Source organism: Oryctolagus cuniculus, chromosome 7, assembly GCF_964237555.1.
Source record: "Oryctolagus cuniculus chromosome 7, mOryCun1.1, whole genome shotgun sequence".
In the NCBI taxonomy this organism is placed as follows: domain Eukaryota; kingdom Metazoa; phylum Chordata; class Mammalia; order Lagomorpha; family Leporidae; genus Oryctolagus; species Oryctolagus cuniculus.
This window is the reverse complement of record NC_091438.1, coordinates 140,394,084-140,415,458: the sequence shown is the minus strand read 5'-3', so window position 1 is coordinate 140,415,458 and position 21,375 is coordinate 140,394,084. Positions and strand designations below refer to the sequence as shown.

General features: G+C 45.9%; 1 protein-coding gene across 5 annotated transcripts in view; it reads left to right on the top strand.

The window, feature by feature from the left end:
* KHDRBS1 (KH RNA binding domain containing, signal transduction associated 1) overlaps window positions 1-21,375 on the top strand; it is a 48,221-nt gene that overhangs the window by 8,659 nt on the left and 18,187 nt on the right. For all 5 annotated transcript variants that reach the window (XR_519655.4, XR_007913861.2, XR_519654.4 and 2 more), the window contains exons 2-8: window positions 14,245-14,369; window positions 15,188-15,304; window positions 16,062-16,208; window positions 18,400-18,533; window positions 19,592-19,793; window positions 20,269-20,336; window positions 20,837-20,895. Coding sequence is in view for 1 of the 5 variants with exons in the window: in XM_002720635.5 (XP_002720681.1) it covers window positions 14,245-14,369; window positions 15,188-15,304; window positions 16,062-16,208; window positions 18,400-18,533; window positions 19,592-19,793; window positions 20,269-20,336; window positions 20,837-20,895 (852 nt within the window). In the remaining 4 variants the exon portion in view is untranslated. The remainder of the gene's footprint in view (window positions 1-14,244; window positions 14,370-15,187; window positions 15,305-16,061; window positions 16,209-18,399; window positions 18,534-19,591; window positions 19,794-20,268; window positions 20,337-20,836; window positions 20,896-21,375) is intronic.

The following is a 21,375-nucleotide window of genomic DNA, read 5'->3' as shown; positions in this document are numbered from 1 at the left end:
GAAGAGGAGCAACCAGGACTAGAACCCAGCGCCCATATGGGATGCCGGCGCTGTAGGCAGAGGATTAACCAAGTGAGCCATGGCGCTGGCCCTGCAATTATTTTATTTTATTTTTTTAAAGATTTATTTATTTGACAGAGTTACAGAAAGAGAGAGATCTTCCATCCACTGACTTACTCCTCAAATAGCCACAATAGCTAGGGCTGTGCCAGGCCAAAGCCAGGAGCTAGGAGCTTCTTCCAGGTCTCCCACATGGGTGGCAGGGGCCCAAACGCTTGGGCCATCTTCTGCTTTCCCAGGTGCATTAGCAAGGAACTGGATTGCAAGTATAGTAGCAGGGTCTTGAATCAGTCCCCAGATGGGATGGGGGCAACACAAGCGTCAGCTTAACCAGCTGTTCCACAACGCCAGGAAGAGAGCCCCTGGGCCAGTGCTATGGCTTAACAGGTAAAGCTGCCACCTGCAGTGCCAGCATCCCATATGGGCACCAGTTGAAGTCTGCTCTCAGCTATGGCCTGGGAAAGCAGTAAAAGATGGCCCAAGTCCTTGGGCCCCTGCACCCGTGTGGGAGACCTGGAAGAAGCTCCTGGCTCCAGATCAGTGCAGCTCCAGCCATTGTGGCCAACTGGGGAGTGAAACAGCAGATGAGAAGACCTCTCTGCCTCTCCTTCTCGCTCTGTGTAACTCTTTCAAATAAATAAATATTTAAAAAAGAGAAAACCCCAACCTCTAAATTAATGCTTTAAAGAAAGAATTTGAGGCCGGCGCCGCGGCTCACTAGGCTAATCCTCCACCTAGTGGCACCGGCACACCGGGTTCTAGTCCTGGTCGGGGTGCCGGGTTCTGTCCCGGTTGCCCCTCTTCCAGGCCAGCTCTCTGCTGTGGCCAGGGAGTGCAGTGGAGGATGGCCCAAGTGCTTGGGCCCTGCACCCCATGGGAGACCAGGAGAAGCACCTGGCTCCTGGTTTTGGATCAAACGGCAAAAAGGAAGACCTTTCTCTCTCTCTCTCTCTCTCTCTCTCTCTCTCACTCTCTCACTGTCCCCTCTGCCTGTCAAAAAAAAAAGAATTTGAGAGGCCATGACCAGTATACCATACTCTCCTGAAAGATGAGAATTGAGCATCTATGAAAGGGCCATAACTCAGGCTTTTGGGAACATTGTGTTTTGTTCTGTTTTTAAGATTTATTTGAGAGGCAGAATTACAGAGAGATCTTCAATCCGCTAGTAAACTCCCCAAATGGCTGCAATGGTCAGAGCTGGGCTGATCCAGAGCCAGGAGCTTCTCCTGGGTCTCCCACGTGGGTGCAAGGCCCCCCACGTGGGTGCAAGGGCCCCCCACGTGGGTGCAAGGGCCCAAGCATTTGACCTTGATCGGAAGTGGAACAGCCAGGACTTAAACCGGCACCCACGTCAGCGCTACAAGCTTAACCTGCTATGCCACAGTGCTGGCCCCTAAGGGAGGGTTTATATATATATATATATAGATAGATAGATATATATATATATATATATATATCATACCCACTCTTTCCCCCACATGCTTCGCCATAATTGTGTGTGACGTATTGTGTCTGTCTTAGCAGATTTTCAGAGTGGCCCATGACCCCCAAAATTATTAAAAATTCATTGCTTGGCAGGCGCTGCTGCTCACTAGGCTAATCCTCTGCCTGCAGCGCTGGCACACCGGGTTCTAGTCCCAGTCGGGGCGCCGGATTTTGTCCTGGTTGCTCCTCTTCCAGTCTAGCTCTCTGCTGTGGCCCAGGAGTGCAGTGGAGGATGGCCCAAGTCCTTGGCCCCTGCACCCGCATGGGAGACCAGGAGAAGCACCTGGCTCTTGGCTTCCGTGCGCCAGCCGCAGCAGCCATTAGGGGGTGAACCAACGGAAAAGGAAGACCTTTGTGTCTCTCTCTCGTTGTCCACTCTGCCTGTCAAAAAAAAAAATTTCGTTGCTTTAGTTTGTTTGTTTGTTTTAAGATTTATTTATTTGAAAGAGTTACCTGGAGAGAGGAGAGGTGGGTGGGAGAGGGAGAGGGAGAGGGAGAGGGAGAGGTCTTTCATCTGCTGGTTCACTCCCCAATTGACTGCAATGGCCGGAGCTGCTCCGATCCAAAGCCAGGAGCTTCTTCCAGGTCTCCCACGTGGGTGCAGGGACCCAAGGACTTGGGCCATCTTCTACTGCTTTCCCAGGCCATAGCAGAGAGCAGGATCAGAAGTGGAGCAGCCAGGACTTGAACCAGTGCTCATATGGGGTGCTGGCACTGCAGGCGGCGGCCTTACCCACTATACCACAGTGCCGGCCCCTTTAGTAGTCTTTCTTGAAATAGTAAGTAACTTGACAAATATTTTTTTTCCTTGCACAAAGATAGCAAATTTACTGGACTTGTGATTCCAAAAGATCGTACCAACAGAAAAATTGTAAGGTAGAGAATTTTCAATTAGAGTGATGTATTCCTAAGAGTTGTTAAGGGACGTTGGCAGTGTTAATGCTGCACACTGATTCAGCAACCATTTGTAGATTCTTGTGTGTATTGGGCATCGTACCAAGTATTGCAGATACTTGTTTAGCGGATTCGTTGGAAATATAGAAGAGGTATGACCCCTGATCTTTTGGAACACATGTGCTGTGAATCTTGCCCTAGCAATACCATCTCTGGATGCCTTAGTCAAAAAATTCATTATCTTGTTCTTTATGCAGCCTTTACCAAATATCCTGTAAATGAAATACTGGTAGTAATCAATTTTAGTTAAGCCAGTCCATTTGATGAAGTTTATATATAATTTTTTTCAACTTCTAGTGTTAACATTTTTGTGTACATTAAATCTGTCAACATCCCCACTCCCCCCTCCCCCCAGTTTTTATTGTTTTCCTTTTAAAATGCAAGCTCACACAAAGCATGTAGCAGAGCTGGAAATCAAAGCCGTTTTGTCTAGCTTCAAACCTCGTGTTCTTTCGTCTGAGATATATTAAGAAACAGTCCTTTGGGAGATTGTATTCTGGTTGTGACAACACCTCTGGGGGGTGGGAGAGAATGATTTAAGTTATAGTGAAAGTGAAAGAAGTACCACATGGTTAATTGGAGTTAACTCTGGCTGATGTAAGGAGTGACTTGCATTTAAGTGTCTGCTCCATCAATAGTTAATTTTGTGATCTTGCATAAGTTATGTAACTTTCCTGAGCACAGATTTCACCTGTTAAATGAGGATAATACTAATTATAAAGATGAAATGAGATAAATGCAAAACTCTTGACAGAGAAGGCACTGGACAAGATGGTTACTGTAAGTCCAGCCAGGAAACAAATCGGTCATCTCTCTTGTTTACACCTCAGCTTTTCTTTGGCCTTTGGGACATCCAGGGTCTCCAGAGACCCAGACAAAGATCACTTAAAGGAGTTGGTTTCAAAAACATTGTCTAGAAAGTACTTTTGCCTGAGGGTAAGACATTTTTAGGAAATTAAAAAAATTTTTTTTTCTTGCTATTACAGCCAGCTGTAGCTAAGGGAAGTGAGGTCTAGGAGGAAAGAAAGATCATCAGACAGCCCAACCTCTGAGGCCCCCATAAAGCACCTTTGTTGTCTTTAGGTTACTTGACAGTGTCTGACGGTATGCATTGTACTTACCCAGATTTTATAAACTCTGCTTAAAGTTTCCCTCACGTGATTGAGCAGGTGGCTGGAGGAAGCTGGGTGTTAATCTTCATTCTGGTACTTCAGCTTTGTGACCTACAAACCGTTACTTATCCAACCTCTCTGAATTTCAGTTTCCTCAGTTTGTTTTTTTGTTTTTTTTGTTTTTTTTTTTGACAGGCAGAGTGGACAGTGAGAGATAGAGACAGAGAGAAAGGTCTTCCTTTGCCGTTGGTTCACCCTCCAATGGCCGCCGCGGCCGGCGCACCACGCTGATCCAAAGGCAGGAGCCAGGTGCTTCTCCTGGTCTCCCATGGGGTGCAGGGCCCAAGCACTTGGGCCATCCTCCACTGCACTCCCTGGCCACAGCAGAGAGCTGGCCTGGAAGAGGGGCAGCCAGGAAAGAATCCGGCACCCCGACTGGGACTAGAACCTGGTGTGCCGGCGCCGCTGGCGAAGGATTAGCCTAGTGAGCCGCAGCGCCGGCGCTGGTTTCCTCAGTTTTAAAATGAGGATAGGACCAGCTACTTCACTGAGTTTTTTGGGGGGATAAATGAGGTAATATTTTTGCAGTATTATTACTATTATTATAGTAGGCATTGAATAGTAACTGGTTGCTCCACCTCCAAGTGTGGAATATAACCCTTCTCGAAGGATTGAATTACTTAGTCTTTTGCTTTCTAGGCTAAACCCCTCTGATTTCTTTTTTTTTTTTTTTCTCTTTAAATTATGTTTTGTTACAATAATCATTCTTTGAATTTTCTAAAAATGGTTTTGGGGACTGTGTTGTGGCACAGCAGGTTAAACCATTGCTTGTGACACTGGCATCTTAACATTGGAGCCCTGGTTCGAGTCCCATTGCTCCGCTTCCTATCCACCTCCCTGCTAATGCTCCTGGGAAAGCAGCAGATCATGACACAAGTGTTTCAACCCCTGCCACCCACCTGGGAGACCAGGATGATATTCCAAGCTCCTGGCTTCAGCTTGGGCCAGCCCCAACTGTTGAGGCTATTTGGGGAATAGAGTAAACCAGCAGATGAAAGATAATCTGTCATTTTGCCCTTTAACTAAATCTTTCTAGAAAATGCCTTTGTATTCTTTTTAAGATTGGGAAATAATTGGCAAAGGGATTCTCCTGTGTGTTTTTAAAGATTAGAGAGAGGGGCCTGCGTTGTGGTGTAACAGGTTAAGCCACCGCCTGTGATGCTGGCATCCCATACGGGCACCAGTTCAAGTCCCAGCTGCTCCACTTCTGATCAGCTCCCTGCTAATGTTTCTGGGAAAGAAGTGGAAGATGGCCCACATGCTTGAGCCCCTGGTTTTGGCCTGGCCTAGCCCAGGCTGTTGCAGACATTTGGGGAATGAACCAGCATAGGGAAGATCTCTGTATCTCTTCCTGTGTCTGTCTGTCTCTCTCTCTCTCTAACACTGCCTTTCAAATAAATAAGTCTTATTTTTTAAAAAGATTTATTTATTTTATTTGAAAGATTTACAGAGAGAAAAGGAGAGGCAGAGAGAGAGAGAGAGATCCTCCATCTGCTGGTTCATTCCCCAATTGACCACAACAGCCTGAACTGTGCCGATCTGGCACCAGGAGCTTCCTCCAGGTCTCCCACATGGGTGCAGGGGCCCAAGGGATTGGACCATCTTCTCCTTTCCCAGGCCACAGCAGAGAGCTGGATTGGAAGTGAAGCAGCTGGGACTTGAACTGGTGCCCATATGGGATGCCGGCACTGCAGGTGGTGACTTTACCTGCTATGCCACAGTACTTGCCCCTAAATAAATCTTTTTAAAAATAAGAATAAAATAAAAGATTAGAGAGATCTTCCATCTTTGTTTTACTCTTCAAGTGACTACAATAACCAGATGGAAGCCAAGGAGCCTAGAATTCCATCCTGGTTTCCCACATGGGTGGTAGGGACCTTCTACTGCTTTCCTAGATGCGTTAGTGAGAAGGTGGATCAGAAGCAGAGCTGCTACAACTTGAACTGTTACTCTGATACATGTTGGATGACAGTATCACAAGCTGTGGCTTAACCCTCTACATCACAACCTGGCCCCAGCAAAGGGATTATAATGAAGTATGACTAGTTCAAGTTACAGTGGATGGATCCATGTTATACTAAGGCCTTAAGTTCATAGGGTACATTACATTTCATATAATTGAACTATGTTCAATTTTGCAGCCTTGCTTCCAATAGGAGTACAGTTCATTAACAGACTTATTGCACTGATCAAGTAAGATTCCTGGAAAGTAGTATAAAATACAACTGAAGGGCCTAACTGGATGAAAATTAGAAAGCAGAGAAGGGCTTAAATGGGACACAGTAGATAATTTGTCCCACATTCTCACAAGCTCCTTAGTGATGTTTTCAGATCAGCATTGTGGTGTCTGTGTTCCTATAGGACATTCTTAAGGATTGAGTACCTAGTCTTTTAGTCTTAAGAATTCACAAAGGCCGACGCTGTGGCTCAATAGGCTAATCCTCCGCCTTGTGGTGCCGGCACACCAGGTTCTAGTCCCAGTCGGGGCGCTGGATTCTGTCCTGGTTGCCCCTCTTCCAGGCCAGCTCTCTGCTGTGGCCCGGGAGTGCAGTGGAGGATGGCCCAAGTGCTTGGGCCCTGCACCCCATGGGAGACCAGGAGAAGCACCTGGCTCCTGGCTTTGGATCAGCGCGATGCGCTGGCCACAGCGCACCAGCCATGGCAGCCATTGGAGGGTGAACCAACGGCAAAGGAAGACCTTTCTCTCTGTCTCTATCTCTCACTGTCCACTCTGCCTGTCAAAAATAAAAAATAAATAAATAAAAGTCCACAAAGCTGTAGAGTCAGATATGGTAGACTCAAAAAGAGTAACTAGGAAAAATTAATATTAGCAGTAGGTGGGAAGGTGTGGAAATCAAAATCTACCACCAGTAAAACAGTAAACAAATAAGGAGGTGAATAAAGCATTTAGCCTGTTAGTTGTATGGTCAAATTTGTTCCAAGCAGTAAAACATAGGAGTATGAGGAACACTGTAGTTAAGAATGTTTATAAACCGGCACCACGGCTCACTAGGCTAATCATCCGCCTGCAGCGCCAGCACCCCGGGTTCTAATACTGGTCGGGGTGCTGGATTCTGTCCCGGTTGCTCCTCTTCTAGTCCAGCTCTCTGCTGTGGCCAGGGAGTGCAGTGGAGGATGGCCCAAGTGATTGGGCCCTGCACCCCATGGGAGACCAGGAGAAGCACCCGGCTCCTGGCATTGGATCAGCGTGGTGCACCAGCCGCAGCAGCCATTGTGGGGTGAGCCAACGGCAAAGGAAGACCTTTCTCTCTGTCTCTCTCTGTCACTGTCCACTCTGCCTGCAAAAAAAAAATATATATATATATTTATAGTTGGGGCCAGCGCTCTGGCATAGCAGGTAAGGCCGCTGCTTGCAGTGCCACCATCCCATATGGGCACTGGTTCAAGTTCTGGCTGCTTTGCTTCCTCTCCAGATCCCTGCTGATGCACATGGGGAAGCAGTGGAAGGTGGTCCAAGTCCTTGGGCCCCTTCACCCACGTGGGAGACCTGGAAGAGGCTCCTGGTTCCTGGCTTTGAATCGGCCCGGCTCTGGCCATTGTGGCCCTTTGGGGAGTGAGCCAGCGGATGCAAGATACCTCTCCCTCTCTCCCTCTCTTTCTCCCTTTCTCCCCCTCTGCTTTTCTCCTCCCCTTTCTCCCTCTCCCCTTCTCCCTCTGCCTCTGCCTCTCTAACTCTGCCTTTAAAATAAGTAAACCTTAAAAAAAACCTTATATTTAGGGTCCAGCATTTTGGTGCAGCAGTTTAAGTCCTAGCTTCCTCGCTCTCCATCCAGCTCTGTGCTAATGTGCCTGGGAAGGCAGCAGATGACCCAAGTGTTTGGGCTCCTGCCATCCACGTGGAAGACCCAGATGGAGTTCCTGGGTCCTGGCTTCAGCCTGACCCAGATCTGGCTATTGTAGCTATTTGGAGAGTGAATCAGTAGATGGAAGATCTCTTTCTCTTTCCCTCTCTTTCTGTTAACTCTGTCTTTCAAATAAATAAATAAATCTTCATAAAAATATATATTTACTATTTGGCACCAGTCTTTGGCTTAGTGGTTAAAACACAGGTTAGGTTGCTTATGTCTCACATCTGGAGTGCATGGCTCCTGCTTCTGCGGACCCCCAGAGTTTGGGGCAGCAATGATGGCTCAAGTAGTTGGGTCCCTGCCACCCACATAGGAGACCTGGGTTGAATTCCTGGCTTCTGCCCTGCCCATTGCCAACTGTTGCAGGCATTTGGAAAGTGAGCCAGCAGATGGTAGCACTAGCTCCTTGTCTCTGTCTCTCAAAATAAATACATTTTATAAAGTTGTATTTATTTATTTGAAAGGCAAAAGCATCAGAGAGAAGGTGTGGGGTGGAGGGAGGTCTTCCCTCCTCCAATTCACTCCCCAAATAGGTACAACATCCAGGTCTAGGCCAGGCCAAAACCAGCAGCCAGGAACTCCATCCTAGTCTGCCACATATGTGGCAGAGGCCATCATCCACAGTCTTCCCAGGCACATTGGCAGGAAGCTGGATCAGAAACAGAACAACCGATACTTGATGCTAGCCTTACAAGCTGCAGCATAACCCACCATGCCACAACACCAGCCATTAAATAATTTGGAAGGAAAAAAAAAAAAGCCTTGGCTGGTGCTCTGGCATAGTGGGTAAAGCTACCACCTGCAATGCTGGCATCCCATATGGGTACCAGTTCAAGTCCCAGCTGCTCCCTTTCTGATCCAGCTCTGTGCTATGGCCTAGGAAGGCAGTAAAAAACTCTAGGTTGTATGAAAAACATGTTTACAGTTGATGAGCAGCCTTAAAAAAGGATTATGTATTTATTTATTTGACAGAGTTAGAGATCTTTCATCTGCTGGCTCATTCCCCAGATGGCCGCAACAGCCAGCTTGAAACCAGGAGCTGCATCTGGGTCTGCCACATGGGTGGCAGGGGCCCAAACACTTGTGCTATCTTCCACTGCTTTTCCAAGGCCATTAGCAGGGAGCTGGATCGAAGTGGAGCAGCCGGGACATGAACCCAGTGCCCATATAGGATGCTGGAGTTACCGGTGGCACCTTTACCCACTATATCATAATACTGCCCCTTGATTAGCAACTTTAATTGTCAGGAAGCCAGAGGGGGTTTTTTGGTTTGTTTTTGTTTTTAAAGATTTATTTATTTTACTTGAAAGAGTTACAGAAAGGCAGAGGCAGAGAAAGAGGTAGAAAGCTAGAGTTTATGCTCAGGATAATAGCTGAAATTAGGATTTTAATAGACAGAAACTTTTAGTTTAAAACTCTGAACTTTGAAGTCTGTCAGATACATAGTAAGTTTCCTTCATCTGTGTACTTGACAGCTACACATAGTCTAAGTAGTTATTTTAAACAGTTAAGAGCATAGTTTGCAGAGTAGGTTTGAGGTAGGATATCTTTATACCGGTTGTTAGCGATGTCAGCATCACCTGGTAACATGCTAGAACTGCAGACTCCCAACACAAATCTCAGACTGGAGTTGGGATCCGGAAATCTAGCTTAAAAGCCCTCAGATTTGTTATGAATCTGACTTATTCTGAAATCTGAGAGCTCCTGCCTTAAACTTATAGAAGACAGAAATAGGGCCCAGGGTTGTGCCACAGCAGGGTAAGCCACTGCTTGCGACACTGGCGTCCCGTAGAGTGCCGGTTGGAATCTTGGCAGCTCTGCTTCGCATCTAGTTTCTTGTTAATGCACCTGGGAAGACAGGGGATGATGACCCAAATGCTTGGGCCCCGTCTGTGTGGGAGATCTGGATGGAATTTCTGGCTCCTGGCTTCAGCCTGACCCACCCTTGCCCTTGCCTCTTAAAGCCATTTGGGGAGTGAATCAGTGAGGAGGAGCTCTCAAGCACATGCTATTTTTCTCTGACACTTTTCAAATAAATAAATATGGATGGGACAGGTGTTGAGGCGTAGCAGGTAAACCCACTGCCTGCAATGCAGGTGTCCCATGTGGTGCTGCTTTGAGTTCCAGCTGCTCCACTTCCAATCCAGCTCACTGCTAACGTGCCGGGGAAAGCAGTGGAAATGGTCCAAGTCTTGGGCCCTTGGATCCGTATGGGAGACCCAAAAGAAGCTCCTGGCTTCAGTCTGTCTGAGCCCCAGTTGTTGCCACTATTCGGGGAGTGAAAATCTCTTTCTCCTTTTCTCCCTATCTGTTTCTCTCTAACTCTGCCTTTCAATTCATTAAAAAAAGAGACAGTAGCCGGCGCCGTGGCTCAATAGGCTAATCTAGCGGCGCCAGCACACCGGGTTCTAGTCCCGGTCGGGGCGCCGGATTCTGTCCCGGTCGCCCCTCTTCCAGGCCAGCTCTCTGCTATGGCCCTGGAGTGCAATGGAGGATGGCCCAAGTCTTTGGGCCCTGCACCTGCATGGGAGACCAGGAAAAGCACCTGGCTCCTGCCTTCAGATCAGCGCGATGCACCGGCCACAGCACGCTGGCCGCGGTGGCCATTGGAGGGTGAACCAACGGCAAAAAGGAAGACCTTTCTCTCTCTCTCTCTCACTATCCACTCTGCCTATTAAAAAAAAAAAAAGAGAGAGAGAGACAGGCTGGCACTGTGGCGCAGCAGGTAAAAGCCCTGGCCTGCAGTGCTGGCATCCCAGATGGGTGCTGGTTCTAGTCCCAGCTGCTCTCCTTCCAATCTAGCTCTGTGCTATGGTCTGGGAAAGCAGTAGAAGATGGCCCAAGTGCTTGGGCCCCTGCACCCACATGGGAGACCCAGAAGAAGCTCCTGGCTCCAGGCTTTGGATCAGCTCAGCTCTAGCTGTTGAGGTCATTTGGGGAGTGAACCAGCAGATGGAAGACCTCCCTCTCTCTCTGGCTCTACCTCTCCCTGTAACTAAAAAAAAAAAAAAAAACACACACACCACAGTATGGGGATATTATATAAGGAGAATACTTTGTTATTTGGAATATTCATGATTTTAAGGAGTGTGAATTTCTTGGGTTTTGACTGTTCTCATTGGGCCAAAAAAGCTTTCAATTACTGCTCATTCTTTGGGCACTATGCCACCATCTCTGTTTTGTTTTGTTTTTAAATTTATTTATTTATTTGAAAGAGTTACACACAGAGAGAGAGAGAAGTCTTCCAACCAGTGGTTCAGTCCCCAGTTGGCTGCAACAGCCGGAGCTGTGCCAATCTGAAGCCAGGAGCCTCTTCAGGGTCTCCCACACAGGTGCAGGGTTCCAAGGACTTGGGCCACCCTCTACTACTTTCCCAGGCCGTAGCAGAGAGCTGGATCAGAAGTGGAGCAGCCGGGTCTTGAACTGGCACCCATATGGGATGCTGGCGCTTCAGGCCCCCTAGCATGTTAACCCCCTGTGCCACAGCGCCAGCTCCCCCATCTCTGTTGGAACCCCTATCATAGCACCCATTATACTTCATTGCCACTTTCATAGACTGGGAACTATAGGATTTAAACAGGTTAAGATGGGGATCTAATCTCACTTGCTCTTTGTATTTCCTATGCTTACAGTGTAGATGCCTGGCTCTTAGTCACCAGTAGGGGTTAATGATCCTGCTTGTGGCCGGCGCCACGGCTCACTAGGCTAATCCTCCGTCTGCGGTGCCGACACCCCGGGTTCTAGTCCCAGTTGGGGTGCCGGATTCTGTCCCGGTTGCTCCTCTTCCAGTCCAGCTCTCTGTTGTGGCCCGGGAGTGCAGTGGAGGATGGCCCAGGTCCTTGGGCCCTGCACCCGCATGGGAGACCAGGAGAAGCACCTGGCTCCTGCCTTCGGATCAGTGTGGTGCGCCAGGCACAGCGGCCATTGGCGGGTGAACCAATGGAAAAGGAAGACCTTTCTGTCTCTCTCTCTCTCAATGTCCACTCTGCCTGTCAAAAATAAAAATTTAAAAAAATAAAATGATCATGCTGTATCTCTCCTTTAATCTGCCTCTTCAAGGGAAGCACTTACAGGCCAACATAGTGGTCATTCCATATGAGCATAGTTCAAGATCCTGGTGGTCCACTTCTGTTCCAGTTCCTGCTAATGTACCTGGGAAAGCAGTGGAGAAAGTCCTTGGGCCCCTGCCACACATGTGGGAGACTGGGATGGAGTTCCAGACTCCTGGCTCAGCCCCAGCAGGTGCAGCCATCTGTGAAGTGAACCAGTGACTGGAAGACCTCTCTCTGATTTTTGCCTTTCAGAATAAATAAATTTTTAAAAAGCTTTAACATGATAAATTTTCTGGGTGCTTAAGGTTTTTTTGTTCTTTTAAGATTTATTTATTAGGCCGGCACTGTGGCTCAATAGGCTAATCCTCCACCTTGCGGCGCCGGCACACCGGGTTCTAGTCCCGGTTGGGGCGCCGGATTCTGTCCCGGTTGCCCCTCTTCCAGGCCAGCCCTCTGCTGTGGCCAGGGAGTGCAGTGGAGGATGGCCCAGGTGCTTGGGCCCTGCACCCCATGGGAGACCAGGAAAAGCACCTGGCTCCTGGCTCCTGCCATCGGATCAGCGCGGTGCGCCGGCTGCAGCGGCGGCCATTGGAGGGTGAACCAACGGCAAAAGGAAGACCTTTCTCTCTCTCTCTCTCTCTCACTGTCCACTCTGCCTGTCAAAAAAAAAAAAAAAAAAAAAAAAAAGATTTATTTATTTATTTGAAAGAGTTACAGAGAGAGAGAGAGACCTTCCATCTGCTGGTTTACTTCCCAGATGGCCGCAAGCCAGGAGCTTTATTTGGGTCACCCATGTAGGTGGCAGGGGCCCAGACACTTAGGCCATCCGCCATTAATTTTCCTAGGCCATTACCAGATAGCTGGATCAGAAGTAGAGCAGCCAGAACAGGAACTGATGCTTTTATGGGATGGTGTGTGTTAAATGTTCTTTGTATGTCATTTATAACTCAGTAAAGTGGATAAAAAGAAGTGCTTTGGTGCTTTTTTTTTTTTTTAGGACATTGAATTTGAACTAGGTGAAGGTGACTATATATTAAACACTTTCTAAGAAATAGACTAATTAGGCATTTGTATATGTTACTTTCCTCTGCCTTTATCTGTCCTCATAAGGTAGATATGGCCTCTGTTTTACAAATGCAGAAATCAAGATTCAAAGCAGTCAAATAACATCTTTTTTTCTTTTTCTTTTTTTTTTTTTTTACACAGGCAGAGTGGACAGTGAGAGAGAAACAGAGAGAAAGGTCTTCCTTTTGCCGTTGGTTCACCCTCCATTGGCCGCCGCGGCCGGTGTACCGCGCTGATCCGATGGCAGGAGCCAGGTGCTTCTCCTGGTCTCCCATGGGGTGCAGGGCCCAAGCACTTGGGCCATCCTCCATTGCACTCCCGGGCCACAGCAGAGAGCTGGCCTGAAAGAGGGGCAACTGGGACAGAATCCGGCGCCCTGACCGGGACTAGAACCTGGTGTGCCAGTGCCGCTAGGCGGAGGATTAGCCTAGTGAGCCGTGGCGCCAGCCAGTCAAATAACATCTAAGTTCACACAACTAGTGAGTGGCAGAGTAAGAACCAGGTCTTTCAAACTTTTAAGGACAAGTATCCAAAATCACTACTGTCATAATGGAATTTTAATGGAATGTTAAATATATATTTAAATTACTGGCTTCCCCCACTCCAAGATTTATTTATTCATTTAAAAGACAGATCTTCCTCCTGCTGGTTCGCTCCCCAGGTGGCAGCAACAGCCAGGACTGGGCTAGGCTGAAGTCAGGAGCTTCTTGTAGCTCTCCCACATGGGTGGCAAGAGCCTCAGGACTTGGGTCATCTTCTGCTGCTTTTCCCAGGCCATGGGCAGGGAGCTGAAACAGAAGCTGAGCAGCTTCTATAAGAACCAGTGCCCATATGGAATGCCCAGCGCTGCGGGCGGGGGCTTAACTTGCTGTTTCCTTTCTTCAGCAGGGTGCAACTTCGTATTTTTTCTTGGTGAAGATTTTTATTTTTTAGTTCCTTTATGCCCCTAGTCCTTATCTCATCTCATTAGTCTTGTTAAATTATTTACTTTTTTTTTTTTTTTTTTTTTAAGATTTATTTATTTGAGAGTTTCACAGAGAGAAGGAGAGGCAGAGAGAGAGAGGTCTTCCATCCACTGGTTCACTCCCCAATTGGCCGCAGTGGCCAGAGCTGTGCCGATCTGTAGCCAAGAACTTCCTCCGGGTCTCCCACACAGGTACAGGGGCCCAGGGACTTGGGCCATCTTCTGCTGCTTTCCCAGACCATAGCAGAGAGCTGGATCGGAAGTGGAGCAGCCGGGACTAGAACCAGCGCCCATATAGGATGCTGGCACTACAGGCAGCGGCTTTACCTGCTACGCCACAGCACTGGTCCCTCTACTTACTCTTAAATCAGGACATTTTGTATGTTTTTGGTGCAGAGGCTTCAGATCAGGATGGAAAGGAAACTGCTGGTAGAAGCAGGCGTTGGGTTTCCTAGCCATCCTCATATAGCTTTGACACTTGGAGCCAGTCTATCTGAAATTAGCACATTGGTCATCTGAAGTCCTCGGTTTCATTACGTGGTACTCCATGTTATTGCTTTAGCAGATTTGGGAATTTGCCTTCATTTACCAGACCAAAAATAAAATCTGTTTTTCCTATTCAGAAATTGAGAAGATTCAGAAAGGGGATTCAAAAAAGGATGATGAGGAGAATTACTTGGATTTATTTTCTCATAAGAACATGAAGCTGAAAGAGCGGGTACTGATTCCTGTCAAGCAGTATCCCAAGGTAGGAGAAAAATGTGCGCTCTTTAAATCTCTTTATGGTATGGGCGTCATTAGCTGTAGTAAGGATTTCTGAAGATGGTGATACGTCAGAAACTTGAGCCTGAGGAACTGCTGTTCCCTACTTGCGCTACCTGTTTGTGGTGGTTGGAACATCTGCATCTATAACTAATAGCATAGCTAAAGCCAGGAAGGAAATGAAATCATCTCGTTATTATCAATGAGTTGTGTGTGTGTGTGTGTGTGTGTGTTTAATGTTCATGCAGGCTCCAGGTCCAAGGAAAAAATTGAACCCTGCAGTTCTCACCATCAAAAAGATTGACCTGAAATCTAAATAAAATGAAATAGTTAAACAAATCCTTGACTGAATGAAGTTTATTTTCTTGCTCAAAGTTTAAGTCATTGCTTTCTTCTCCTCCTCTTTCTCCTTTTTAAGGAAAGCAACATTATTTATATTTAGTTAGCTAAACATAGTACCAAACAGTGTCACATGTCTGTTCTGTTGTAAGGTCACTGTCTTAAAAATGTTATGTGCTATATGTTAAAATGTTTATACTAAAATACTGCAAATTGGAGTGTGTGATGGACAGAGCACCAGCTTCCATCAGGAAACCCAACTTCCAAGTGTAGGAACTGCCACTTTCTGATGTGTAACCTTAGACTAATCACTTTATCAGCACAATCTTGGTATCCTTCAGTAAACTGGGAGTGGTAATACTCTACCTATTTTACAGGGTTGTTGAAAATCAATGCAGAGCACAAATATATGTGGAAATTTTTATAGGAGCATATGTATTTAGAAATCTCTTTTATTTCTGTCAGTTCAATTTTGTTGGAAAGATTCTTGGACCACAAGGAAATACAATAAAAAGGCTGCAGGAAGAGACTGGTGCAAAGATCTCTGTGTTGGGAAAGGGTTCAATGAGAGACAAAGCCAAGGTAAGCTCACATTAGTGAGGCAAGAGGATGCCCTAGTGTGTTCTACTTGCTCAGGGTTAAGTGTGGAATGCCTTACAGAAGCAAGCAATTCGTGTATATACAGTGACTGTATATATGTGACTCTGTTTTCATTGGATGCAAGAGATAACAGACTAAATTAACTGACTTGATTGACAGTCCTGGAAGAGCCTGTGTTTGATTTTTTTCCCCGTTTTATTGTGTAATAATGGAAACAATAGCATCTTTGGCTTTAGTAAACTTACCTGTGAAAACTTGAAAGGGGAGCCGGGCAACTTTAGGTGTATTAAACTTAGCCTGGCTAAAGAGAGTAACGTGTGAATGAATACTCCTTTTTCAGTAATGTGAAAAATGAGAGTAGTGTTATGCATGGGGATGAGTTTGAAGATCGGTTGTTTTGTTTTATAGCCACCTGGAATGTGAGACCCACTAAAAAAGGTATTCCCAAGAAATCCTGAGTAACCCAGAAGTAAGGCTTCTGGTCGTTTTTACATGCCGTAGCCCAGACACTGTGTGTTCTTTGTAAGTGCCAGGAAACTTCCCATCAGAACAAAATAGTCTTAGCCTTCTGTGGTCAACTTTTCAGATGCAACGTACCCGCGACAGTTGAAAAACTCGCTCTTTGGGGCTGGCATTGTGGCACAGCAGGTTAAGCTACTTCCATGTACAGTGCCCTCATTTCTTATTGGCCCTTTGGCCTAGTCCACATGATGTGATGTTTCTGTGCATTTATCCACAGGAGGAAGAGCTGCGCAAAGGTGGAGACCCTAAATATGCCCACTTGAACATGGATCTGCATGTCTTCATTGAAGTCTTTGGACCTCCATGTGAGGCTTATGCTCTCATGGCCCATGCCATGGAGGAAGTCAAGAAGTTTCTAGTACCAGTAAGGAAATCTATAGCCTGTATCTTCTGAGCAAGGGAGAAGTGGGCTCTCAGCTGTTGTAAAGGCAGAAGTTTTTAACTAGGATTGCAGAGCATTGCTGAAGTTGTGTGCCACATTCTGCATATGCGTGTAGGGTCCATTACTCATACCTTGTTCTCAAAGCACTGTCCCCCAAGGCTAGTCTGTTCCTCTTATGTAATGTGGTTCTTATTGTGTACAGTATCCGTTGTCGGTATTCTGAGTCCACAGTGTTTCTGCATTCTACAGTCTGGTTAACAGTCTTCATAAGCTAAATACTCTGGTACCAGCGTGGAGCCTGGAGGTTGTACTAGGAAATTGACTAAGGTGACTACCTCCAAAGTTATGTTGTAGATTAGAGTCTGGAGGCTGTGACAGCAGAAATGTATAGTATTTGATAGTAATGGATTCAGTTGACTTGACTGTCCTCATGAGTGTCTCAGGGAGTTGCGTTTAGAGTTTAATTTGGAAGAGGCGTGATTGTTACTCCGTTGACTGTAACATTAAATAGATTGATGCACAGGTCCTTTCAGGCTGTCGCTGCGGCCTAGGAAGAGTTAGAACAGGCTAGGCATCTGTCTTGCTTGTTATCACTTCTAAGTGGGAAGTGCTACTATGTTTGCCTTTTAGCAAGGCCTAGTGGTTGTTAGAGTTACCACCATACGATTGTTACACATTTTAATATCAAAGATTAATCTGGAACTTAGTAAAGACTTGGAATAATATTCAGCTACAGTTGAATAAATGTCATGTTTTTCATACTAAAACTAGCAGGAAATGAGGTACAGGCCTTGGTTTTCTTGACTGTAAAATGAAGGAGTTGGAACTAAATGTGTCAGAGGAGAGGAGAATTGGTAGAGCGGTATTTACCCATAATGCTGAACTCCAAGGATTCCAGTATGAAATCTGAACGATGGGCTAGCATTGGTTATTTTGTTCTCCAATGGGAGTTTCAAGCAATAATGAGGAGTAAGTGAGCAGGAGTAAGTGAAAAGTTGAGGGAAGCATCTTTCTAATGACTGGACTCTTCTAAAGCCATAATCACCTAAGATACTTAGAAATGCATGACGTATTAAGACAGAATAGCTCTTAATAGGAAAGGTCTGGCATTTGACTGTTCTTCCTCTAGTAAAGGAAAAACAGTGTGCCTGTATTTGCATCCCTGCCGGAATATCCACTTTCGTTTTAGAGCCATTAATTCTGCCATGAGGCTTTGTGTACCTTAGGAGGAGCACTGGGCTGGGAGCTCTGTCTGAAACAAGTTATCTTTTCATTTTTCTGAGCCTCAGGTTCCTGTTTGTCCCAAACACTTGTTAAATATCTGGTAGATGCCTAATACTGTGCTGCCTCCGACGTTACAAAAGTGGCTCCTGGAAGAGCTCACAGTCTAGTAAGAGAAGATAAACATGGTATAAAATGATGTGGTAAGTGCTTATTAGGTAGAAAGAATTATGTGGTGTTTTAGGAAAGAGCAGATATGGAGTTGGTATCAAGAGAAAGTTTGTCAATAGTAGTACTGTTTTACTATTTTAGGAACTCTTGTAAGAGTTAAGAGTCCCTCAGGTAGATATTAAAAAAAAGGGGGGGGTATAGTCTGTTGATTCAAAGTCTAAATTTTGGAGAAAGCTAATACCGAATTCACATTTGGAATCTGCCACTTTAAGCTCCATTCCCTTGGTCCGGTTGATGTATACTCCTTGAATCTATTTTCCCAACTGTAAAAATAGAGATCTGCTTGCTTACTTCAGGGTCATTTTGAAAATTAAACTGAAAAATCTATATAAAGCTTATTATGTAGTGCCTTGTTCATAGAGCTCCATTAATGGTAGTGGCTTTTATTATTCCAGGGAAAGGAAATTATTTGCCAAGGATGGATGTATGAGAGTGGGTGCCAGGTTCTGACCTACAAAATGTTGAGTGTGGCTTGAGAGGAGAGCGGATGGTAGGGACCACGTCCTGAAGAGCCCCACCTGAATAATGGCGGGTCTAACACCAAGGCTTTCTTCAAAGAAGTGACAGGCAGGGTGCTCTTCAGCTTCAGAGAGTCAGTGATCTGAGCCTTTATCTGGCCTTTCCAAGCTGTTCCTAGCATCCAAGACTCACGTGGGCCAGATGACTTCACGGTAAAAAGTGACAGTGTTGTACAGTACCCTTTGTTATCTTTCATTCCCAGGATATGATGGATGATATCTGCCAGGAGCAATTTCTAGAGCTGTCCTACTTGAATGGAGTACCTGAGCCCTCTCGTGGACGAGGGGTGCCAGTGAGGGGCCGGGGAGCTGCACCTCCCCCTCCACCTGTTCCAAGGTAAAAATAATGGAAATAGCCAGAAATAGGATATAAATGACCACTAGTAGTAACATAATTGTAAGAGCATTGTTCTTATTTCTAGCTTTAGAAGGGTCTTGGGATTCCTGTGTTGCATTAAGAATGGAATTGTAGATCTTTGGCACTTTAACCATAGTCAGGTGCTACAGTCCTGCTAAAATTTTAAGTGTTAATTTTGGACAGTCTTACTTTGTTTTTTTCTTTTAAAGATTGGTTTATTTTTATTTTAAAGAGAGAGAAATCTTTCATCCATTTGTTCACTCCCCAGTGGCCACAGTGGCTGATGCTAGGCCAGGCCAAAGCCAGGAGCTTCTTCCAGGTCCCCGACATGGGTGGCAGGAGCCCAAGCACTTGGACCATCTTCCACTGCTTTTCCCAGGCCATTAACAGGTAACTAGATCAGAGCTGGAGTAGCCAGGACTTGAACCAATGATCACACAGGATGCCAGCATTGCAGGCTGCAGATTTGCCCACTGTGCCACAATTCCGGCCCCGTCTTAGCATTTTTTAAATGGCCTGCCTTTGGGGTTTTACCTTTTGTGATTAACCTTTATGAAGTACTCAGCCTTCTAGATCTGCCCGAGGCAGTGTACTGATGGATTGGTCTTCTGTGGGACCTGAAGAGTCTTCCAGTATAGGTCCCTTTCCCACTTCACATGCCTATATATGCTTTAGTGGTGGTCTACTTAGGCATCATAAAATCTGTCTAGGGGCTGGAATCCCATAAGAGTGCCAGTTCAAGTTCCAGCGTCCTGGTAATGCACCTGGTGAGGCAGCAGAAGACGGGATGGTCCAAGTACATGGGTTTTCCACCCATATGGGCGACCAGGCTGGAGTCCCTGGGTGCTCCCTTCAGGCTGGCCCAGACCTGGCTGTTGCAGCCATTTGGGGACTGAAACAGCAGATAGAAAAATCTCTCTTTCTCTCTCTCTTTCAAATAAATAAATTTTATAAAAATCTCTCTAGCTATATAGTTTACAGATTAACCTGAACATGATTGGCCTATTTATAATTTAAAGTGAACTCTGTTTTTCTAGGGGCCGTGGAGTTGGACCACCTCGGGGGGCTCTGGTGCGTGGTACACCAGTGAGAGGAGCCATCACCAGAGGTGCCACTGTGACTCGAGGAGTGCCACCCCCACCTACTGTGAGGGGTGCTCCAACACCAAGAGCACGGACAGCAGGCATCCAGAGGATACCTTTGCCTCCACCCCCTGCACCAGAAACATATGAAGAATATGTAAGAATATTTTGAGCAAAGTACTATTTCCTAATACCTAGAAGGTTGCCAGGGAAGATTGAATGACAAATTCTTGGCCCTTTATGTAGGCTAGGGACTGGCTGTAAGATTTGGAATCTTCCCCTCTTCTCTTGGAGTGAGTGATGAATGTGAGCACATTTTTCCAGCTTTGGCGTGATTTACTGTCTGTGGGTTAAACTGGATAGATATAAGCTGTGCTGTGTTGTGTACTGTTTTACTAAGGGATCTGCTGTGGCTGCCACTGCTGCTGCTGCCGCTCAGTTTTGTATTTTATTTCCTGCCCACGCCTATCCTGTAGCCAATTTGTTCAGATTTTATTTATTGTTTTAGTAACCCTTTCTCTTGATTATTCTACAGTAGGTATTCTGGAGGAAGTGTCCATGTTCTGTTAATCTAGAAAGCTGTTTTACATCTGTGGGATATCCTGACTTTCTATTCATTTTATGTGTTCTAGGGATATGATGACACATATGCAGAACAGAGCTATGAAGGCTATGAAGGCTATTACAGTCAGAGCCAAGGGTGAGTCGGGCACTAGGGCTCTTCTTTGGGATCCTAGGGATGGATAGAGTTGGACATCCTGAGAGATTTGGCTGCACAAACCTAAGGAGCAACGTGGCTCACCTTTTAAGGGATATCCTCTGCTTTTGACTCTCAGGCATAGACTTGGATCTACAAATTTGGCTAACTCTGAATTTTAAGTTATAATTTGGAGTCTAGGAAAAGCAGATGAAAAATTCCTGAGCTGTGGCTACATGGAAACAAAAGGGGGGAGTACTTTTAAATAATTGTATTTGTGATTTTGAAATATCACAGCCACATTAAATTGTACAGGGACAGAATAGCTGTTTATTCTCTTGTAGTGAGCAGTGTGGTAAATAGGTACGTGGTATACACGGTGTTTAGAAATATTTGAGGTATAGGGTTTGGGCAGAATGAAGATGTTCCTATGTTGTACACAGAAAAACGACAAAGAAATGTAGTTACTCTGAGATTCGTAACACTCTGTCTTTGGTTTTCAGGGACTCAGAATATTATGACTATGGACATGGGGAGGTTCAAGATTCTTATGAAGCTTATGGTATGTACATCTGTGGTGGGGCAGAACTTACAAGTAAGTGCCTGTTAGAATGCCAGTGATTGGATTATTTGGAGTCAAGCAGACACACTTGAAGAGATGGGAGGGGTCCTTGGCAGGTTAAGTGTATGTCTTAAGTTAGGGCTCAGGTCCAGCCTGGCCTGGTTGGAGCAGCAGACTTTTAAGCTCATTATGGGCTTTTTCAGGGGACAAGTAGTCCTGGATTATATTTCTGCACGTTTGCTGCTGGTACCTAGGCCACATTGGTATATACCAAGAACTTAAATCTTACCCAACTATAGTCCTTTGCTTCACCACATTTTTTAAAAGTTAAATTGCTTCAGAAAGAATCTCATTGTAGAAGAAATGACAGAGGGACCTGGATGGAAGGCAGCCAGTCAGAGCAGGGTAGGGGGTGAGAATAATACCTGTTCAGATCTCATCAGAGGGGTAGGGGCTGCTGCCCATTTAGGGCAGTGCCAG